The sequence below is a fragment of the Eublepharis macularius genome, chromosome 5, assembly GCF_028583425.1.
Source record: "Eublepharis macularius isolate TG4126 chromosome 5, MPM_Emac_v1.0, whole genome shotgun sequence".
Classification (NCBI taxonomy): domain Eukaryota; kingdom Metazoa; phylum Chordata; class Lepidosauria; order Squamata; family Eublepharidae; genus Eublepharis; species Eublepharis macularius.
Window position 1 is genome coordinate 53,077,658 of NC_072794.1, and position 18,698 is coordinate 53,096,355.

The window sequence follows — 18,698 nt, forward strand, 5'->3', positions numbered from 1 at the left end:
GATTTTGAGTGAGTGAGTGAGAGAGAGAGCAGGAGAGAGAGAGGGAGGGAGAGGGAGGGAGGGAGGGAGGGAGGTCAATTAGTTGGGACAACTGTATGAGTTGTTTTTTCTTAACTAAAACCTCAGTATTCAGGTTTAATTGCAGTGCTGGCACTTTGAAATAAATAAGTTGGTTTTGTGTTGCAGTTTGGGCACTCGGGCTCAAAAACGTTTGCCATCACTGGTCTAGGCCCTGTTTTTGTTATTATTTTATTAATACTACCTCTCCATTGTCAGCAGGAATGTGACTGTTATATCTGTATCAGCCTGAATTGGCCTTATGAACTTTTCCTATGAAAGAGCTTTATATTTGTGTGTGAGTAAGATTTCCTTTCACACCATTTTCTGAAGAGGCAATGATGTGGAACAAAAATGATGTGGAACATTTTTACAGGCAAGAATTTATAATGTTCAATGAATAACAAAATTATTTTAAAAGATGTTCTTCAAAACAAAAGATGGTAAATGTTGCAGTTGAAAGTTACTAAGCGAAGAAAAAGCAGTAAAAGGATTCTTAACACTCATGAATTTGTTCTGTAACAGAACTCGCATGGCCCTTAGTTCTTCCGGCATGACCCATACTTCCCCAACATGAGGGAATACAAAATAATAGTGATAAAAATGAGAAAGTGTGGAATGGACATACTTTTTGACAAAACCCATTGGTGGTACTGTTTACTGTTTAACTTCTACATGCACCCCCTTGCCCAGTTGGTGCGAAGTTTCGGGCTTGGGTGCCATCAATATGCAGATGACACCCAGCTGTATCTGATGATGGATGGCTGGGCTGGCTCAGCCCCAGATGTCCTGGAACATGTGTTTGTAGCCGTGACTGATTGGTTGAAACAGAGTAGACTGAAACTGAACCCAACAAAGATGGAGGTCCTGTACTTGAGCCACAGAGGACTGGATTCGGGACTCCGGCTCCCGGCCCTTGATGGGGCACAGTTTGTGCCAGTTCCGAGGGTTAAGAGCCTGGGGGTGATCCTAGATGCCTCCCTGAAAATGCAGGCACAGATCATAGCGGTTGTCAGGTCTTCTTTTTTCCACCTGTGGCAGACCAGACAACTTGTCCCTTACCTGTCTACCTATGACTTAACTACAGTGATCTAGGCAAAGGTCATCTTTAGGTTAGATTACTGTAACTTGCTCTACGCAGGCCTACCCTTGAGCCTGACCCAAAGATTACAGCTGGTGCAAAATGCAGTGGCGCGCATCATTATGAAAGCACCAAATAGGGTGCATTGCATTGGTTGCCAGTGGAGTATCGGATCAGGTTCAAGGTCTTGGTATTGACCTATAAGGCCCTGTGCGGACTGGGGCCAGTGTACCTGAGGGACTGTCTCTCCCCGTATATTCCCCAGAGGACCCTCCGATCGGGAGGAAAGCAATTGTCCCTGGCTCCAAGGAGGCCCGTCTGGCCTCGACTAGAGCCAGAGCTTTCTCAATCCTGGCTCCTACCTGGTGGAACGCTCTGTCTACTGAGACCAGGGCCTGGCAGAATCTACTATCTTTCCACTGGGCCTGTAAGAGTTGTTCCGCCAGGCTTATGGCTGAACCTCGGCCTCCACTGGCTGGAGGATACAACTTCTACCCCCCTCCCTGTGAGAGCTGCCCACCACTGTTCTTAAGCTGCTGCTATATTCAGTCGTACTGTTGTTATTAATTAATTTGTTATTAATTGTATTGCCGCCACCAGGAAAAAGACTGCTGCTTTTAAATGTTTTAATATGGAAAGTTTTAAATGTTCTTAATGTTGTTATCCGCCTTGAGCCTGCTCGCAGGGAGGGCGGAATACAAATATGATATCAATAAATAAATAATATATAAATAAAAACTAGAAATGATCTCTTACGTTTAACCATGTACTTTTTTCAGTGTATAAGTTAAGTTGTGATTAATGGTAAAAATTATGAAGTTCAGTATGTACTGATTTTTAAACTGCTTTATTAAACACATACTCCTTTACAGCTACACACATACTCCATTAGCATCAGTTCACAGACAGTCAATTTATGTATGTAGTGAGGCAGAGGAACTACCCTGGGCATGAGCCACAGAACACAAGTAACCTTTAGAGTAAACAGAGGCATATACAAATAAACTCATTTATGGGATCTATCAAGCCCTTTTCATGGTAGATGGATTGCACAAGGTAGGCTGACTTAGTACAAGTCATATTATTATATGCAGAAAGGAGAAAGCCCTTGCTACTACATATGTGAACCACATTACTGTAGGTGCAGAAGCAGGCCTTTTTCCATGGGATACACATTAGTATAGTGTACAGGCAGCTCTTTATGGAGTACCAGAACCTCTTTGACTTTGGAGACATGGACTGAGAGAGAAGAACATCATGAGTACTAGCTAGGGTTGCCAGATCCCCTTACCCTCACAGCAGGAGGTGGGAGGCCCTTCCTAATGGTCTTTGCAAGCACGCTTTGCATGTGTGCAATCCTGGGCTGCATGGAAATGTCACTTCTGGGAAGTGACGTCATCACATAGGGCATCATGCCACTCCTGGGAGTGCTCCCACACTCCACAGTGGACCAATTTCAGCCTGTTTGGGGCTGAATCGGGCCCACTGTGAAGCACAGGAGCTCTCCAGGGCCCTCCCAGCAGCACTCCCACACTCTGCAGTGGGCTAAATCAGGCCCATTTCGGGCTGAAATCGGTCTGCTGCAGAGCACAGGAGCACTGCCTGGGTGGCATGACATCGTCATGCAGGGCCCTGGAGTGGTCCCGTGCTTCGTAGAGGCCCGATTTCGGCCCCAAATGGGCCCAATTTGACCCATTGTGGCCCAAATCAGCCCACCGTGAAGCGTGGGAGCATGCTGTGCCACCTGGGAGCATGCTCCAGGAGGCACGTTCCCCCACCTTTTCCCCCTGCTAGCCAAGTAAGCCGTGGCCGGGGGCAAAGGGTGGGAGCGGGGATCCTCCACTCCGAGAGGGGGACTGGTAACCCTAGAACAAGCACTTTTTTAAAAAAAGGAAAAAAGCACTGTGCAGAAGAAAGGCTGAGCAGTATGTGAACATATAATAACTGAGTCAGGCTTTGTGATGAAATCATGGTTGCATTCAAAATCGACATCAAGCCAACACTAGGCCTGAACATGAATAAACCCAAGTTGCTGCCAGACTCATATTTACATCTCATTCTTCTCTCCTTCCCTCATCTTTTCCTCCATCTGAGAAAATTCAGTAAGCATATATCATAAAGAATTGACTTGACTCTGACAGTGTCCTACGTCAAAAACTAAAGAGCAACTACTGGTATAATCTCTCTCTCTCTCTCTCTCTCTCTCTCTCTCTCTCTCTCTAATCTGGAGAACTGGGCTTGATTCCCCACTGCTCCACTTGAAACCAGCTGGGTGACCCTGAGCCAGTCACAGCTCTCTCAGAGCTCTCTCAGCCCCACCCACCTCACAGGGTGATTGTCATGAGATAATAACAATATACTTTGTAATTTGCTCTGAGTGGGCATTAAGTTGTCCTGAAGGACGGTATATAAATTGAATGTTGTTGTTATTATAACCCTCCTTCCTCTACTTTGTAAGGTAAGTTAGGCTGAGAGTAAGGTTGCCAACATCTAGGTGGGGGCAAGGAGACTACAGACATCAGTTCCCCTGAAGAAAGGGGCAGCTTCAAAGGATGGGCCCTATGGCATCACATTTCTGCTGAGTCCCACCCCCTCCTCAATCTCTGTGCCCAAGTCTCAGAGCACGAATGCCCCACGGTCCCTCAGCAAGCACTGCAGTCTTCCAGGTCCTTCATGCCACTGGTTCCCCACCCAGCACCCACCCGACAAAAGGTAAGTGAAGGGTATTAGTAGATCTTACAAACCTTAGCAGCTGCTGTAGCATAGTTTTTAAATGGCTGGACACTCTGCTGGCTTGAATTCCATCATTGCCCTGAGCTCAATAAGCCCCAGCTCCCCAGCTACACTGTGGGGATAATAACAACACTGATTTTGTTCACTGTTTTGAATGGGGCACTAATCTGTTCAGAAGAGTGGTATATAAGTGCAGTCATCATTATTATTAATAATAACATGTAAAGGATTTTGGAGTTACAGAAGAAGGGAGATCCTATTCTTCTTTAATGTTAAAAAACCTGAACTTTGGTTGACCCTGCACGTTTCAAAAGTAAAACATAGTTAAGTATTCAGGCCAGCAGGTTATATATTTACTGCATTAATGTTCAACTATGTTTTACTTTTAAAATTCAAAGAATTAGTATAACTATTCAGAAAGGACATATAGGGGTTTTTTTTTGGTTATGTAAGAAAAATAAACATTTTCAAATTATTATAAATACAGAAATTTAAAAGTGAAGTTTAAAATCAGCATCAAAAGCATTCTGTATTATCCAGAGTGAAAAAGAAAAGCAGAGGGGTGTAACAAAAGATAAAAGCAACATTTTTTTAAAAAAACCACTAAATTTTTCTTGTGGGTCTTGGCTTGTAATTATTTCTAGCAAAATCTTTCACTTATTTGACACATACACATTCACAAAGAAATGCATTTCTCTGTCAATTGATGTTCCACTACTATCTGGTCTAAAACTACACAAAAAGAATGAAATGTAGTTGTGTTTTTTAATGAAAGGATGCAAGAGGTATATCAAGTTCATTATCTGAAGAGGCCGACATTGTGCAAAAAACACTCTGTAAAATTTTTAAAAATAGCATATTGGGAAGAACAGTTCTACCTTAGCCCGTCTCATGATATATTAGTTTCTCCAGTTACAGGGAAATACCAACAAAGGAATTTTGAAAAATATGATTCTTCATCTGCATTGCAGAAAAGTAGTACAGACCACTCTTCCACTTTAGTCCTCTGCTACCTTGGTACCACTTCCTTTTGCTGCATGTGTAGACCACGCTTGAATCACACTATGTGAAGACAAAAAACAAGAAAAGCAGGCAGGCAGGCAGGCATATGACATGTAGCTAAGTAGACAGCGACTGCATCTCTCAGTTCCACACTAAACCCCATATTGCTTCTAGATCTGACAGCCTGAGAAACCTCACAGCGCTAGAAGAATGCCAGACTACACTGTTCTGATAGTAACTTATGTGGCTGTTCTTCACAGCATGCCATGTATGTAATGAAAGCGATGTATCTGATTTCACTTGCACTGAGAGATACAGAGGAGATACTGTCTTCTCCACTAGAAACTATTACTACATATTCATAGGAGGAGGATTTTCCACCTGTTAGCAGAAAGGAAGTTTGGACTTACCATGAAGTTTCCTTCTACTTCAGATAGAAGCCAACCATTTCATTCTGCCCCTAAGGAGAGGGAGTGCCCCCTTTCTTTCATTTCAGAGGCTTCTGGAGTTTTCCATAGAAAACCACATCATCATCTTTTAGGTCAGGGGTCCCCAATATGGCCCATGAGGGCCATGGTAACTTATAACGTCTTTTCTAGTGCCAACCAAGAGTTTTTCGAAAGGGTCTGGGGCCAGATGAGGTTTTTGTCCAATAGGACTTCTGGTTTGCTTTGCATACAACATCCACGTAAAATATGCAGCTGGTAAGCCTATCCGTTACTAAATTCCTGCCTTAAGTTTCAAAATACTTTCAACAGATTCACACCAATCTCTCACTAAAAAGCACTTCTTGCATTAGCTAGGAATCAAATCCAGACTTCTGGTGTGGTAGGCAAGGTTGTTCTGCTGAATCCAAAGATGCTGGTTGTAACCCCATATGCCAAAAAAGTGATTTATTCCTCAAATCTGATCATTCACAGGCATCAAAAACTATCATTAGAATCCAAGGAACCAGTTTCTGAACTCTAAAATGTGTATTTTGAGGACCGCTCTTCAAAATTTTGGAAGTCGTTTTCAGAATAGAGTTCTGCATTTAGAGTCTCAGCTTGTAACTTTGTTCTCTCTCCTTGAAATAATCCAAGCAACAATCGCTACAGCACAAATATTGTAATCTTCAATATCCCTTTATACTGTTCCTCTTAGTGCAAGGACATCGGAGATTTCTGAAAGACAATATTCCTTACAAGAACAATCAATAATGGCAAAACTAAAGCTTTGCTGAATATTGTTGTGCTTCAATTTTCATGTCAGAAGTACTGCTTTCAAGAAAGCTGAAATATTTCCAGGAAAAAAATCTTAATTGTGACAGTATTAACCCCTTTATTGATCCAGCTTGCTGTCAGCTCCCCCTTTCTGTTGGCAATAGTTCAACATTTTGTTTCTTTTATAGAGTAATCCTAAACAGATCTACTCAGCATCCTATTTCAGTCTACACAGTGAGGCTCTTTCTCAGGGAAGTGTCAGTAGCACTACACTGTTGATCACTGGTTCATCTCCTTCCTCGATTAGTCGCACAGGCTATCCCAGCCAATCAAGGAACACCTACTGAATGGTGTGAAGTCACGTCAATCATATTTGGCTAGGTAATGACATCATCAAGATGAAACAACGTTAATTCAGAGCAAAGACAGTGCTTCCTGAATAGCTGATCACTTTCAAAACGATCCCTGAAACACACAAAAATTGGCAGACACTTTTCAATATTCCCAAAAATGTTCACAAAAAAACCACTCTGTACTTTTAGCTTTGCTCTCGTGAGGATGCTAGTAAGTAACACTTGCCAGACAGCTCTCACAAATCCAGTACATGGTCCGCAGCAATTTGAGGGACCTGGAGACTTATGGCACAGACTCTTGCAGTATCAAAACAAAATTCCTCCAGGTGAAGAGTGAATGTATTTATCATAGCCCAAGCCAAACACAAAATGAGAAAGACCTTTTTCCAAGGGGATTACACAAAGCAATAAGTGCATTTGGCAATCTACTGCCAGAGTCTGAGGCAGGAGCTGGAACTATCAGAAAATATGTTTTCCCAGATGAATGATGCCATCCAGCTAAATGCTGCTCGTCTGCCCTACAAAATCAAATGAAACAGGGCTTGCTAAGTAATAGTGACCTCCACCCGCCCCCGCTCTATTTTATTGACTCATTCTAATCAGTAATACAAAGCCCCTAATGTCTGCTCCCCAAGTAAATGCAACTTGGTGTTTCATGTCAAAATTCTGCCATTTTGATTCCTGGGAGAAAATAGGGAAAAAGTTTTCAATAGATCCTACCAGTATGCATTTCTAGCTTTGGCGTTTAGAGTACCTTAGTTCCTTATTTCCATCTGAAGAGCCTTCAGCAAGATATTTAGAACAGAGCCAGTAGACTTTCAATTTTTATTTGAAAGTGACTGTTAGCATTATCAGGATTGAAGCCTACTATATTTTCCTTCTATATTTTAAAATATTATGCTCTACCTCTGCCTACACTTGAAATGATTAAAGTAAATTAAAATAGAGCAACAGAAGTATGAACAAAAATAATCAACTCTTTCAGCCATCAGACCAAAAAGCCAAAATTTCTTACAAAAATAAATAGGCTTTGCATTTTTTTCTTCAAAGGCAGGGAAGATGTACATTTATGAACTGCCACTGGTTCATTAGGATGATCCAGAAAGAACAGGTACCAAACGAAATCAGCAAAAACATCTTTAACTAGGACTGACTAAAATATCACAACACAGTGCAGATCCCAGGTCCCCTAATGGGGGTGGGGGATCCCCCGCTTCCATCCTCCACCCAGCCACCATTCACCTGCCTGGCGGGGCGGGGAGGCAGGGGAACAACCCTACTAGGTGTGCTTCCAGGGTGGTGCGATGACATCACTCCTGGGAAGAATGTCATAGTGCTGCCCTGGGAGCACTCCCATGCTTTATAATGGGCCAATTTGGCCCAAAATGGGGGCCCAAACTGGCACACTGCAAAGCACGGGAAAACTCTCAGGCCCTGTGCAATGACATCACTTCCCAGAAGCGGCATCATCAAGCCACCCCAGGAGCGTGCACATGCTTTGTGTGTGTGAAGACAAAGAACAAGGTGACTGCCGTGTATCCCCCCTGCCCCTACTGGAAGGGTAAGGGGACCTGGCAACCCTACAACATAGTGAGCAAACTTTAAATTTCTCTGGAATTCTTCATCATGCTGGATGTTTTAACAAGTGTGTGGAAATGGAGAACAGATGGTTCAGGAAATGATGCTAGGGCCTCATCTTGTCTGGAATGTGCTGCAGAATTTATTAGATTGGGTAGTAGAAGGGAAAATGGCAGCTATCTGGCAATATATAAGCAAATGGATCATCAAATGCCTCTCCACTGTCAAATGGAACAGAGGATAGTCTACTCAATAACTACCCAATATGGCAGCTAAATGGAACTAATAAGTTGAGAAGTATACTACCTACCAAGAAGATTTGGGGGGAAACAGAAAAGTTCATAGCCTTCATGCCCTATTCATATGCATCCCAGTTGGCTGCTTTCAGAACAGGATACTAGATAAGACAGACTTTCAGTCTGATCAGAAGGGATCAGCCAGCACCTAGCAACTGGGCCATGGGGGAGAGGCTGCTGTGGGGGGGCGGGGAGGTGATGACATGGGAACAGACAAATGAGGATGTGAAGGACAGAAGGGAGCAAGAAAAGAGGGAACGGCTATGAGAACTAGAGAAGGGATAAAAGACAGAGTGGGGTAATGAGATGCCCCCCCGCAAGCCTTTGCAGGTCTCCACTTGTTGTTTCCCAATAGCAATCTTTAAAATCCAGCCTCATCACAATATAAATGTGAAGTCCTGTGAAAAACTGCCTCCCATGGAAGAGAACAGATTGGGGGGACGCTGTTGCAATTAGTCAGCAATCATAAAAAAAGTAATCTACATATTCTTAATATAAGTAAATACTTTTTAAAATAATCGGTACCTTTTCAGGATTTGCTCAATTTTTCCCTTAATGGTATTTATTTATTTTGTTGGATTCATATCCTGCCCTCCCCACAAACGGGTTCAGGGGGGATCACAACATCACTGCCACTAAATGCCACAGAGCCTGTTGCAGTTTGATCATTCAAGTCTATTTACATTACTTTATCCACACAGTCTCTCTCCCTCTGCACACTCCTTTTTTACTATATTTAACAAAAGGAACTGTTCTCAAAACTGCAATCCTAATAACACTTACTAGGGAGTAAGTCTCATTGAACACTTCTGAATATGTAGCCTAATGATCCTATTCATATTTACCAAGTAAATCCCAGAGAATTTCACAGGACTTTATGTGAACTGGATGACAGAAGGCTTTCAAACTGACCATGACCCCTCCAGCATTTCCCAGGTGCTTTCCATTTAAACATCCAATAAGAGAACATGCATCCTACAAATGCTACTACATAAAGGAAGGATAAGCCACGTTCTGTTTAAATCCTACTTTGTACAACAAACTCTGGTTAGTCCACTAAACACAAGTAACAAGCCCCATTGTGTGTGTAGATTAGACATGGGCACGAATCATAATACGAATCAAATTTTGTGACAAATCAGGCCAATTCGTGTTTCGCGAAATATGTTTTGTGGGGCTGCAGTTTTCACGAAATTAACTTTTTGGCCCAATTCATGAATGATTTGTGATGCCAAACAGGCTGGCACCAATCCATTGATTCCCTAGGCAACATACGCCCGGAATGTCTGCAGATCTTTTGTTGCCATTGGAAACCCCAATCTTAGCCCACATAACCTTGATAGGCAGCTCTCCCAGCAAACTGGAGAGCTTCCATTCTGCCCTATACAGAAAGGAGCAGGGGGGTTAATCTCCTAGGCAACTGAGGAGATGGGCCTTCTGTAGCCATGGGAACACCAATCTCATCCCTCCAAACCCTGTTAGGCAGGTCTGTCTGCCAACCAGAGACCTCCTGTTCTGTTCTACATGAGCATTTCTTATATAAGGCTCAGCTCTCTGCCTTGTGCTTTTCAGTTCCAGTAGACAGAGGGAGAGGAAGGACCTGCTGCTGGGATTTGGAGTGAGAAAGTGGAATTGGGAGCTTTTGGCTGGATTTGCTGCTGCTTTAAAAGAGACAGAAAAGCCTCTTCCTTATTTTCAGCTCTTGGTCTTGCTGGGAAGGATGCTGGGTGAGGGTGCCTTCTTCACCCCACCCAACCCCATTTTCAGGGCACTGTCTGGCTCTGGTCCCTAGCTTCACTGAGGCCTACCTTTTTTTCCTTTACTTTTCTTTGCTTATATTCTTATTTAGAACATTTGTTCTTGCTGGCTTGTTGGGTGAGGGTGGGTGGAGGAGAGCCTGCTGAAGTCTCCCTGTGAGTCTGGCATCTCTGGGTATGAAGAGGGCCATTGAAGTGCCCTGGTTTCTGACGAATCACAAAAATGACGAATTGTTTTGCAAAACGGGACAATTTCATGAAAGTTCGTGATTTGTGATTCGTGGAATGCGACAAAACATGAAACACTTCATGTTTTTCCCATTTCCTGCCCATCTCTAGTGTAGATCCTGAGATGACTGCTTTTCAGACAAGCAATTAGTTTAAACTAGGGCTGCCAGATTCCCCACCCCCAGCCAGCCGGAAGGAGAAAGGTGAACAGAGGCAGGTTAGAACACTCTGTTCACAGGCTTCATGGGCCCGATGACATCACTTTCAGTTTAAACTGGAACCTATTGTGTCTCTGCAGGACCAAAACAGTATTATCACTATGAGAAGAGGTAAGTAGGAGGATTGGCACCCCCACAGCATTTCAGATAGGGAGGCCTGGCAACGCTATTACAAACTAGTTGTCAAATAGCATTACAAGAAGGCAAGGTTCAAGGCTAGAGCCTGGACCTCTAGCATAAGGTCAATGGGGAGGGTATGTGCCTTGGTGGCAGAGCCTCTGTTTTGCATGCAGAAGGTCCCCAGTTCAATCCTGGCATCTCCAGCTAAACAGATGAAGCAGAAGTTGATGTGAAAGATCTCAACCTGAGATCCTGAAGACCACTGCCAGTCAGAACACACAATGCTGACTGTGATAAACCAATGATATGATTCAGTGTAAGACAGCTGTATGCCTTCATGTGACCTTGCTCACCTTTTTATTAAGAAGTGAGAGCAGCCCTTTGACACAAATTTCAGTTGCATTCTTCAGCTGACTGAAATATGTCATCTGGTGCCCACAGACCCAGGGAATCCCAGTGCCTGACCAGAACCTATGATCTGCTTTATATATTATTGCCAACTGTGCTTACATGGTGGAGAGGCAAGACCCTAGCTACTACCACTCACTTCAAACAGAGCATAATCCTTGACCTCCATGACAGATTCCCTTTTGCACAATTCCTTCCCCCTTTTTCAAAGCAAAGCAATCACATCAGCAGGCATCCTCATGGAACACCCAACTAATAAGTTGCTTGTGGTGCATGGCAGATGGGGGCACCATGCACGGATGGCCACCTGAACACATTAACATGTGAAAGCGTTTAGCTACTCCGGGTTCTCCTTGCAGACTGCTGCCATTGTCAACCACCAACATTCTACCTGTGACTAGAGCCAAGCTTTGATGAGCGTGTACAATGAGGCCCAAATGATCTCAACAGGATGCTGGGTTCAATTTGTAATCAAAGATTTTAAACAGACTGTCAGAGCAGCAGGTGAGCTTAGTAACAATTATGCCATCTGTTCACCAACACCCATGAATGCTGAGCCCACAAAACGGCGGTAAAATAGTTTTACATTACATAGCATCAGCCTAACACATTCCAACAATATCACCAATGGGGTAGCTCCCAGGGGCACCATTTCAAATGGTAGTGTGGGGAAAAAGTTTCCTAGCAAGTTTTAATTACATGCTCTTGGATCAATTAAAATACCTTCCCTTTCTTGATTTGCATTCAAGAACAGAGGTAGTGGCTACTCTGTTATAACTAATCTCTATAGCAATGTCAACATCACAGGTCAAGTTAAACAAAAGGATTTGCACTTTTGATGTGCTTTCCTAGAATTCAGGCCCACTGTTTATAACAATTATGTAGGAGTTGATCCCTTCTCAGAATGCATGCAGCACCCATGGGCTAAAAGATTGACATGAAACATGGCAGAGTTCTATAACTTTAAGAACATGGAAACACCTTACACTGAGACAAACCATTCGTCTACCAGGTCTTTATTGTCTGCTTTGACTGGCAGGGACTAGGAGAGTAGTCTTTCACATCACCTACTACCTGCACCTTTTAAACTGGAGATGTCAGAACTGAACCTGACCTCCTTTTGCATGAAAAGGAGATGCTCTACCACTGAGGCAAAGGGAATAGATGGGTGTAACACGACTTTCCTGAGCCCTATGCTCTACCCATGTGCAGAATTTGTGTGAAGTCAGCATCTGGGTCAGAAACTAATAGTGCCTGTGAGGAATTTCCACATGTGGTTTGAAAAACAGGAGTTCAGGCTGGATCCTGGAATCTTTTACACTCAGTCTCACCCAATTACATTCTACTACAGTGCCCAGAGTACATGCCTCTCCATCCAGGCAGGTCTCATGGTCTCAGGCAGGTCTCATGGTCCTCAGCACAGCTTTTTGGGTTGTCAAACAGGACTTCCATCTCCCTTTTTCACCAGCAGAAAAGCTAGTTGAATCCAACCTTTTGAGTGGCCTGCCACCCTCCCTTCCAAATGATACTCAAGTGACCTCCCCCCCCCTGCCCCCAGCAAACTACCCCTTCTCTCTTACTTCCCGATCTTCCTGCTCTTCTGCCATGGAGGTAGGCAAGGCAATCAGCAGTAGTGATTATCAGTGCTTAGTTAGTACATTTCCCTGCAGGATTAGCTAAGCACAGAATTCCTCCTCTATTTGAGTATTCCATTTTTAATTTTTCTATCTATGGTAGCCTATAAATAGTTTTGCCATTTCCCCCTTCTCGTTCCCCTTGAGTGTCCATCAATCATTCCTCCAGTAACATTACATTGATCTCTGAAGCTCTTTGGCTTCCTTCTCCATAAAAGTGTTGTGATGCTTTCTCCTTATCATTCCTCTACTCTTTGCCTACAATCTTTTTTTTCTTGTTTGCACTTTCCTAATTGCCACTCAAATGGTTCCATGTAGGACGTTTGCAAAAGTATGATCCATCGTAGTAAGTCGTTGCCTAGCAACACTATACATTTCCCTACCCCTTATCTGGAGTCCTTGTAGTAAAAATGCTTTTCAGACCCTGTTACAGAAGCATACACAATATTCTATTCTATATCTGTGTTTCTTAGCTGGCAAAAATGTACAGAAATACAAACCTTATAAATTCTGCAAAGCAAGCATCAGAAAGTAAGCTTTGCCATCAAAACCAGTGATGAACTAAGGATCATCTCTTCCCACCCCACCCCTTTCCACATCATAGTTACTGTAAGAAAGTTGTATGAATAAAATTATTTTGCAATTTAACCTTGCTGTAAAAAATAAGGGCCCTCAAACATCACCATCTCTAACCTTGTGTGTCTAGATTTTTTTATGGTCAATTGTGAAATCAAACCAAGCCTATTAGTCGTTTAAGCTTTACTCTAAGCAGAGTCGATAAACACTTTCAACTCTATATACATGATATATACACAATCAGGAGAGATATAAACGACTTTGAAACTATAGCAGATAATTAAAAGAATTTAGCTTACTCCTCAAGCTTTTGAACCAAATCCTCAGAGAGGAAAAGAACCTGTAATTCCCATTGACTTCAAATGCGTTCGAAGAGGAAGCTGAACAAGCAATGCAAGGAAAACCTCCGCCTGAAACTCAAGTCTAAGAACCACTGTGCCTGGCTGTGTTTTAACAACTAAGCAACTCTAATATATTCAAGCAAATTATCAATCTCTTTATTTGTTAGATTGCATAAATGTGTTGCTTGGGATATGTATTTATCCCTTCTCTGGATTTGGGTCGGGATCTATAAATATCATCAGCATGACTTAAGAAACAGCTCACTGATTTGCACTACTTTATATACAATGAACTACATCTCCAAGCTCCATAATCAATCAGTTCTTTCCATAAACAGAATGTTCCTTTAACATGCAGAAGACACTGGAGGGGGGCACGGAATACTGCCAAGCAAGAAACCCAAAACAGACATCATTTTAAAGAACTAAGCATCAAACTACTCCTTCTAACATCCCATGATAATTATGTTAATTATTGGTTGAATAGTTGTCATTAAGGACTGTCACCAAGATATAACTACTCACACTGCTCACATTCTCCCTATAGATCACCAATTAGTGTTCAACTATGGCAATTATTAGATAGAGGTCCATCTGCTGCTGTATGTATATATTTTTCTTTAATAAAAGAACACAACTTGAATACTTATCAAGAGCCAGTTTGGTGTAGTGGTTAAGAGTGGCAGGACTTTAATCTGGAGAACGGGTTTTGATTCCCCACTCTTCTGCTTGAAGCCAGCTGGGTGACCTTGGGTCAGTCACAGCTTCTCGGAGCTCTCTCAGCCCCACCCACCTCACAGGGTGATTGTTGTAAGGATAATAATAACACATTTGTAAACTGCTCTGATGGGGCGTTAAGTTGTCCTGAATGGTGGTATATAAATCAAATGCTGTTGTTGTTAATAAATACAGCCAGATGAACTCTTTTGTAAAAGGTAAGGTACAAAATCCATTGGTAAGCTCCCTCCATTTAAAAAATAGAATAGCTGGGAGGAGGTTTACCTAGAATCCTTCTCCATGAGATTGTTATATTCTGAGTATAATGACTTACTATAGGTGAAGGAGAATTCAAATATTGTTTTTTGGCTCAGTCTTCCCTCCCCCACACTTCCCTCCTCCACATTCATTTCCTCACAGAACCTTGTCCTAGAGATGGTAAGAGAGAACATCATACAGCTTTAATCCATCCCTAACCAGTAGGGTTGTCAGGTCCCATTATCCTCCCAGTAGGAAGGGGGGGCAGGGACTCAGCACTTACCTCAAGTTTCTTCTCGCCTGTGCACATTCCTGGCATGGCATAATCACTTCACTTCCAGGAGTGATGTCATCGCACAGGCCCTGGAGGTGTTCCTGAGCCTCATGCCAGACTGACTGGTGACCAAATTGGCCCAGTGCATAGCCTGGGAGCACTCCCAGGGACTGCACGATGACATCACTTCTAGGAGTGATGTCATTGCACTATGCTCAGAGTGCACCCCAAGAGGCCTGTTCCTGCGCCTTTTCCTCCACCAGCCAGGTAAGTGATGGCAGGGGAAGAAGGCTGGGAGGAGAGGATTCCCCATTCCCTCCGATGAACCGGCAACCCTACTAATCAGCCTTATCAAGCTCCTGGAATCAGATTGTAAACATTTAAAGCTAATTCAAAATAGCTTGTTATAACAAAGTTTGAAAATCCTGGTAAAGGTTTCCAAGACGTATGGATTTCCAAGAGTAACGTTTCTGTAGGCCTCCTAATCTGGAAGATTTCACAGCAAAGTACTAAAAAACAAAAACTCAAATCAAATAATTTATTACCTAAGATCAAAAACAACAAACAATTTCATTGCATAGTTGGGGGTAAGATGGAGGTTTATGAGAGAATTTTGACAGTTTACAGTAGGCATAATAAACCCAGGGTATAATTTAAGCCATTTGACTGTCCTTTCTCTGTTGTCAATAGGATTTCTCATAACAAGGCTAAACTAAGACCATAATTTGGCAGCTTAACTCAGCATTCCTGACTTGCATACAATTAAGGATTTCAGCCTTCACCCACAAGGTAACATTTCCCAGAAGGTAGCAAACGCAGATATGATACTTACCGAACAGCTTTTATTCACGTTCCTTTTCCAGTGCATTTTCTCATGTTTTTTTGCTGCTGTGGAATTCAAAGATGCATGTGTTTGTTTACGAGGATTTAGGGCTAAGATGTTCTGCAGAATAAGAAAAAAATGTTTTCTTCAAAACAAGGAACAAAGTTTAGAAAGTAACAGCTGAAATAGTCTCACTGACAAAACTATTAAATTGCATCAATCTTTCTCTGCTTACAGAAAATAGAGTAAGACTAACAGAATAAAAAGATTCACAAATCTATTATTTAACATTTGCTCCTTTTAAAAAATAAATAAATAAAAGATGCAATGAGTCTCTGCCCTTTATAGCTTTTTTGTACTTGAGCTCTGAGTATTTTAATTAGAACTAAGACTTATATTAGCTAGCCCTAATAAAATTATATCTCCTACTGAATATTGTTGCTTAGTAATAATTTTCATTTTATATGTTCTCTCCTAAAAGGAGGGGGGGGTGTAGACATTAATTAGTGAGAAAGCAACCATGGAGAGAATTTCTAATATACTGCTCAAAAATATAACGGAACATATACATACATAATTTGACTGGTAAAGCTGCTGTGGAAACTCCGTTTCCACATTTTGTTTAGACAATACAATCTATTCTACAAGATCAAGATCATAGCACTAATAAGCTAATACAGGGGCACTCACTGATGCCTTTTCTGGCACCCTCCAAGTGTTTTTGAGAAGGTGGGTTGGACTAGGTGTGCTTTTCCCCAGCAGGGCTTCTGATTGGCCATTGGAGATATGATTGCCAGTGCAGATTTTAAAAAGTGTTGCACTGGCAGCAGCTGTCACCGAACACAATGATCTTCACTGCATGACGGAAGGTAAGCTATGTGTATGTAAGAAAATATTTTTAAACAATATGTTCATTTTAAAAGGCATCCTGTTAAGCAGAGTTTCTGCAAGAAATGTTGAAGAGTCACTATTAGAGTTATGCAGAGGACCATTATTAACTCCATACTCTTTCCACATTTGCAAGTATGATAATTATATTGGCAAACCAGGTCAGAATTCTAAACTCATGAAGGAGTCAAAAAGTACAAAAACTGAGAGGCTGGAATCAGTGCCATGTAATAGACCAAATGCTGAGCTACCAGTAGAAAGAACCCTAGGTTCAAATTCCCATCCTACCAGGAAGGTCACTTAATACCCTTGAGCCAGTCACTTTCTCTCAGCCTAGCCTGCCCCACAAGGCTGCCACCACAAGATAAAGGGGGGAGGGGATCATGTACCATGCAATGAGTCTTCCAAGAATAGGTGTGAGAAAAATCTGATAAATAAACTGATGAGGACTAGAGATGGGCACAATCTGGATTACAATAAAAAAATCCCACAATAATGGCAATCTCCCAATCGTGACCTGGTGGATCGTTGTCTTCCACGGCAAACGATCCAGCAGTCAGGACTCTAGGGCGATCGTGATATGACCGGGAAGTTAGACATTCAGGCACCAACAATCTGTTCCCCTGGCAACGGAGGCAGGGGAATGCCTGAGCACTGTTTGAAACTTGATAATATTTCCCCTAGCAAGGAAAAGCTCTGCTCAGTGTTAACTCTTTCAAAAAACCCTTGCTTTGAGAGCAGCTATCAAGCTGTTTTGCACTCCTCTCCTGAGTTCGTTCAGTGCTGAAAGAGTTAACTGAAAAGAGATATCTCTCTCTTCCTGGCTTCTCAGTCCAGTGCCTGCTTTTTGCAAGAAGTTGGTATGTGATTTGATGTTTCATTTGTGTTTTTCCTATTTAAAAAACCATAGGATCCGCGAGGATCCGTGTGGATCTTGGTTTTACTTTCTTCCTGTTTAAAATATGCTTTTGGAAGACCGGCTGCTTGCTTTTAAAATTGGGTGGGATGGAGGATTCTATCCCTGCTTTTTTTTAAAAGCTGGCTGAAACTTGTTGACGGGGTGTCTCTCTCTCTCTCTATTTGGAGGCAGGGACGGGTTAAAAACTCCCCCCCCTGCTCTAAATGCGTGCGTGTGTGTGAGAGAGAGAAAAAGTCGCTCCCTGAGGGGAGGCGGCTCGTCACAGGTTTAAAAACTTTCCCCCCCCTTCTACTCTAAGTGTGTGCATGTGTGTGTGAGAGAGAAAACGTCCCCTCACTGAGGGGAGGCGGCTCCTCACTGGGTTAAAAACTTTTTTCCCCATCTGCTCTAACTGTGTGGGGGGGGCACCCCTCCGACCCCAGATCGGAAACGGGACTTGATCGGAGTGAATCGGTGATCTGGACTCATCACCAGCGTGGATCCACGAAAACCTTGATTGGTATTTTTTTTTGGATCGTGCCCATGTCTAATGAGGACTCTAAGATTGATCAAAGTTGTCCAGTTTTTGAGTAATACTGGTCACATAGTCTAAAAGAATAGTTGGGTACTTAATATATCTTTGGAACTGTTAACTGCAGAACTTACTGTCTGCTAGAAAACTCCTAACCACAAAGCCTCTCACCAGATCACCACGGCAGATACTATTTATCTTTCTCCACAACAAATAAATTGTCAGTGCTACCTAAGAAGCAAATGTGATGCAATGATAGAGTGATTTGGAAAGGCCAGATTCAAATCCCCACGCCTGCTGTGTGACTTAAGGCTAATCATATTCTTGCAGTATAACCTGCCTCAAAAGGCTGTTGTAAGGATACAAAGGATGGGACAAAGAACCATGCATGCTTCTCCTTGAAAGAATGGCAGGGTGAAAATTAGATTGACAAATATGGAGAAGGTGTCTTATGGATCACCATTATGGAAGTAAAATGCATGGATGGTACCTTTTCTAAATGTTTCATTTAGAACATGTACCTATGGCAATGCCAAGTACAAGAAATCTTTCCACAGGCTCTGAATATATCTCTAATATCACAAGCTAACAGATGTACTCCATTGGGTATGATACCATTTGGTTTTAAAAAAAAACTTGGACGAAACCCCATGTTTACTCCTGGTGGAATTCTGCAACAGTCAAGGGTAACAGTTGAGAGAATCCAATAGGAGTTCACAGCACA

General features: G+C 42.5%; 1 protein-coding gene across 1 annotated transcript in view; it reads right to left on the reverse strand.

Moving 5' to 3' along the window:
• DPYD (dihydropyrimidine dehydrogenase) overlaps positions 1-18,698 on the reverse strand; it is a 765,031-nt gene that overhangs the window by 699,426 nt on the left and 46,907 nt on the right. Inside the window, exon 2 of the mRNA XM_054980010.1 lies at positions 15,666-15,776. Within this exon, the coding sequence (XP_054835985.1) occupies positions 15,666-15,776 (111 nt within the window). The remainder of the gene's footprint in view (positions 1-15,665; positions 15,777-18,698) is intronic.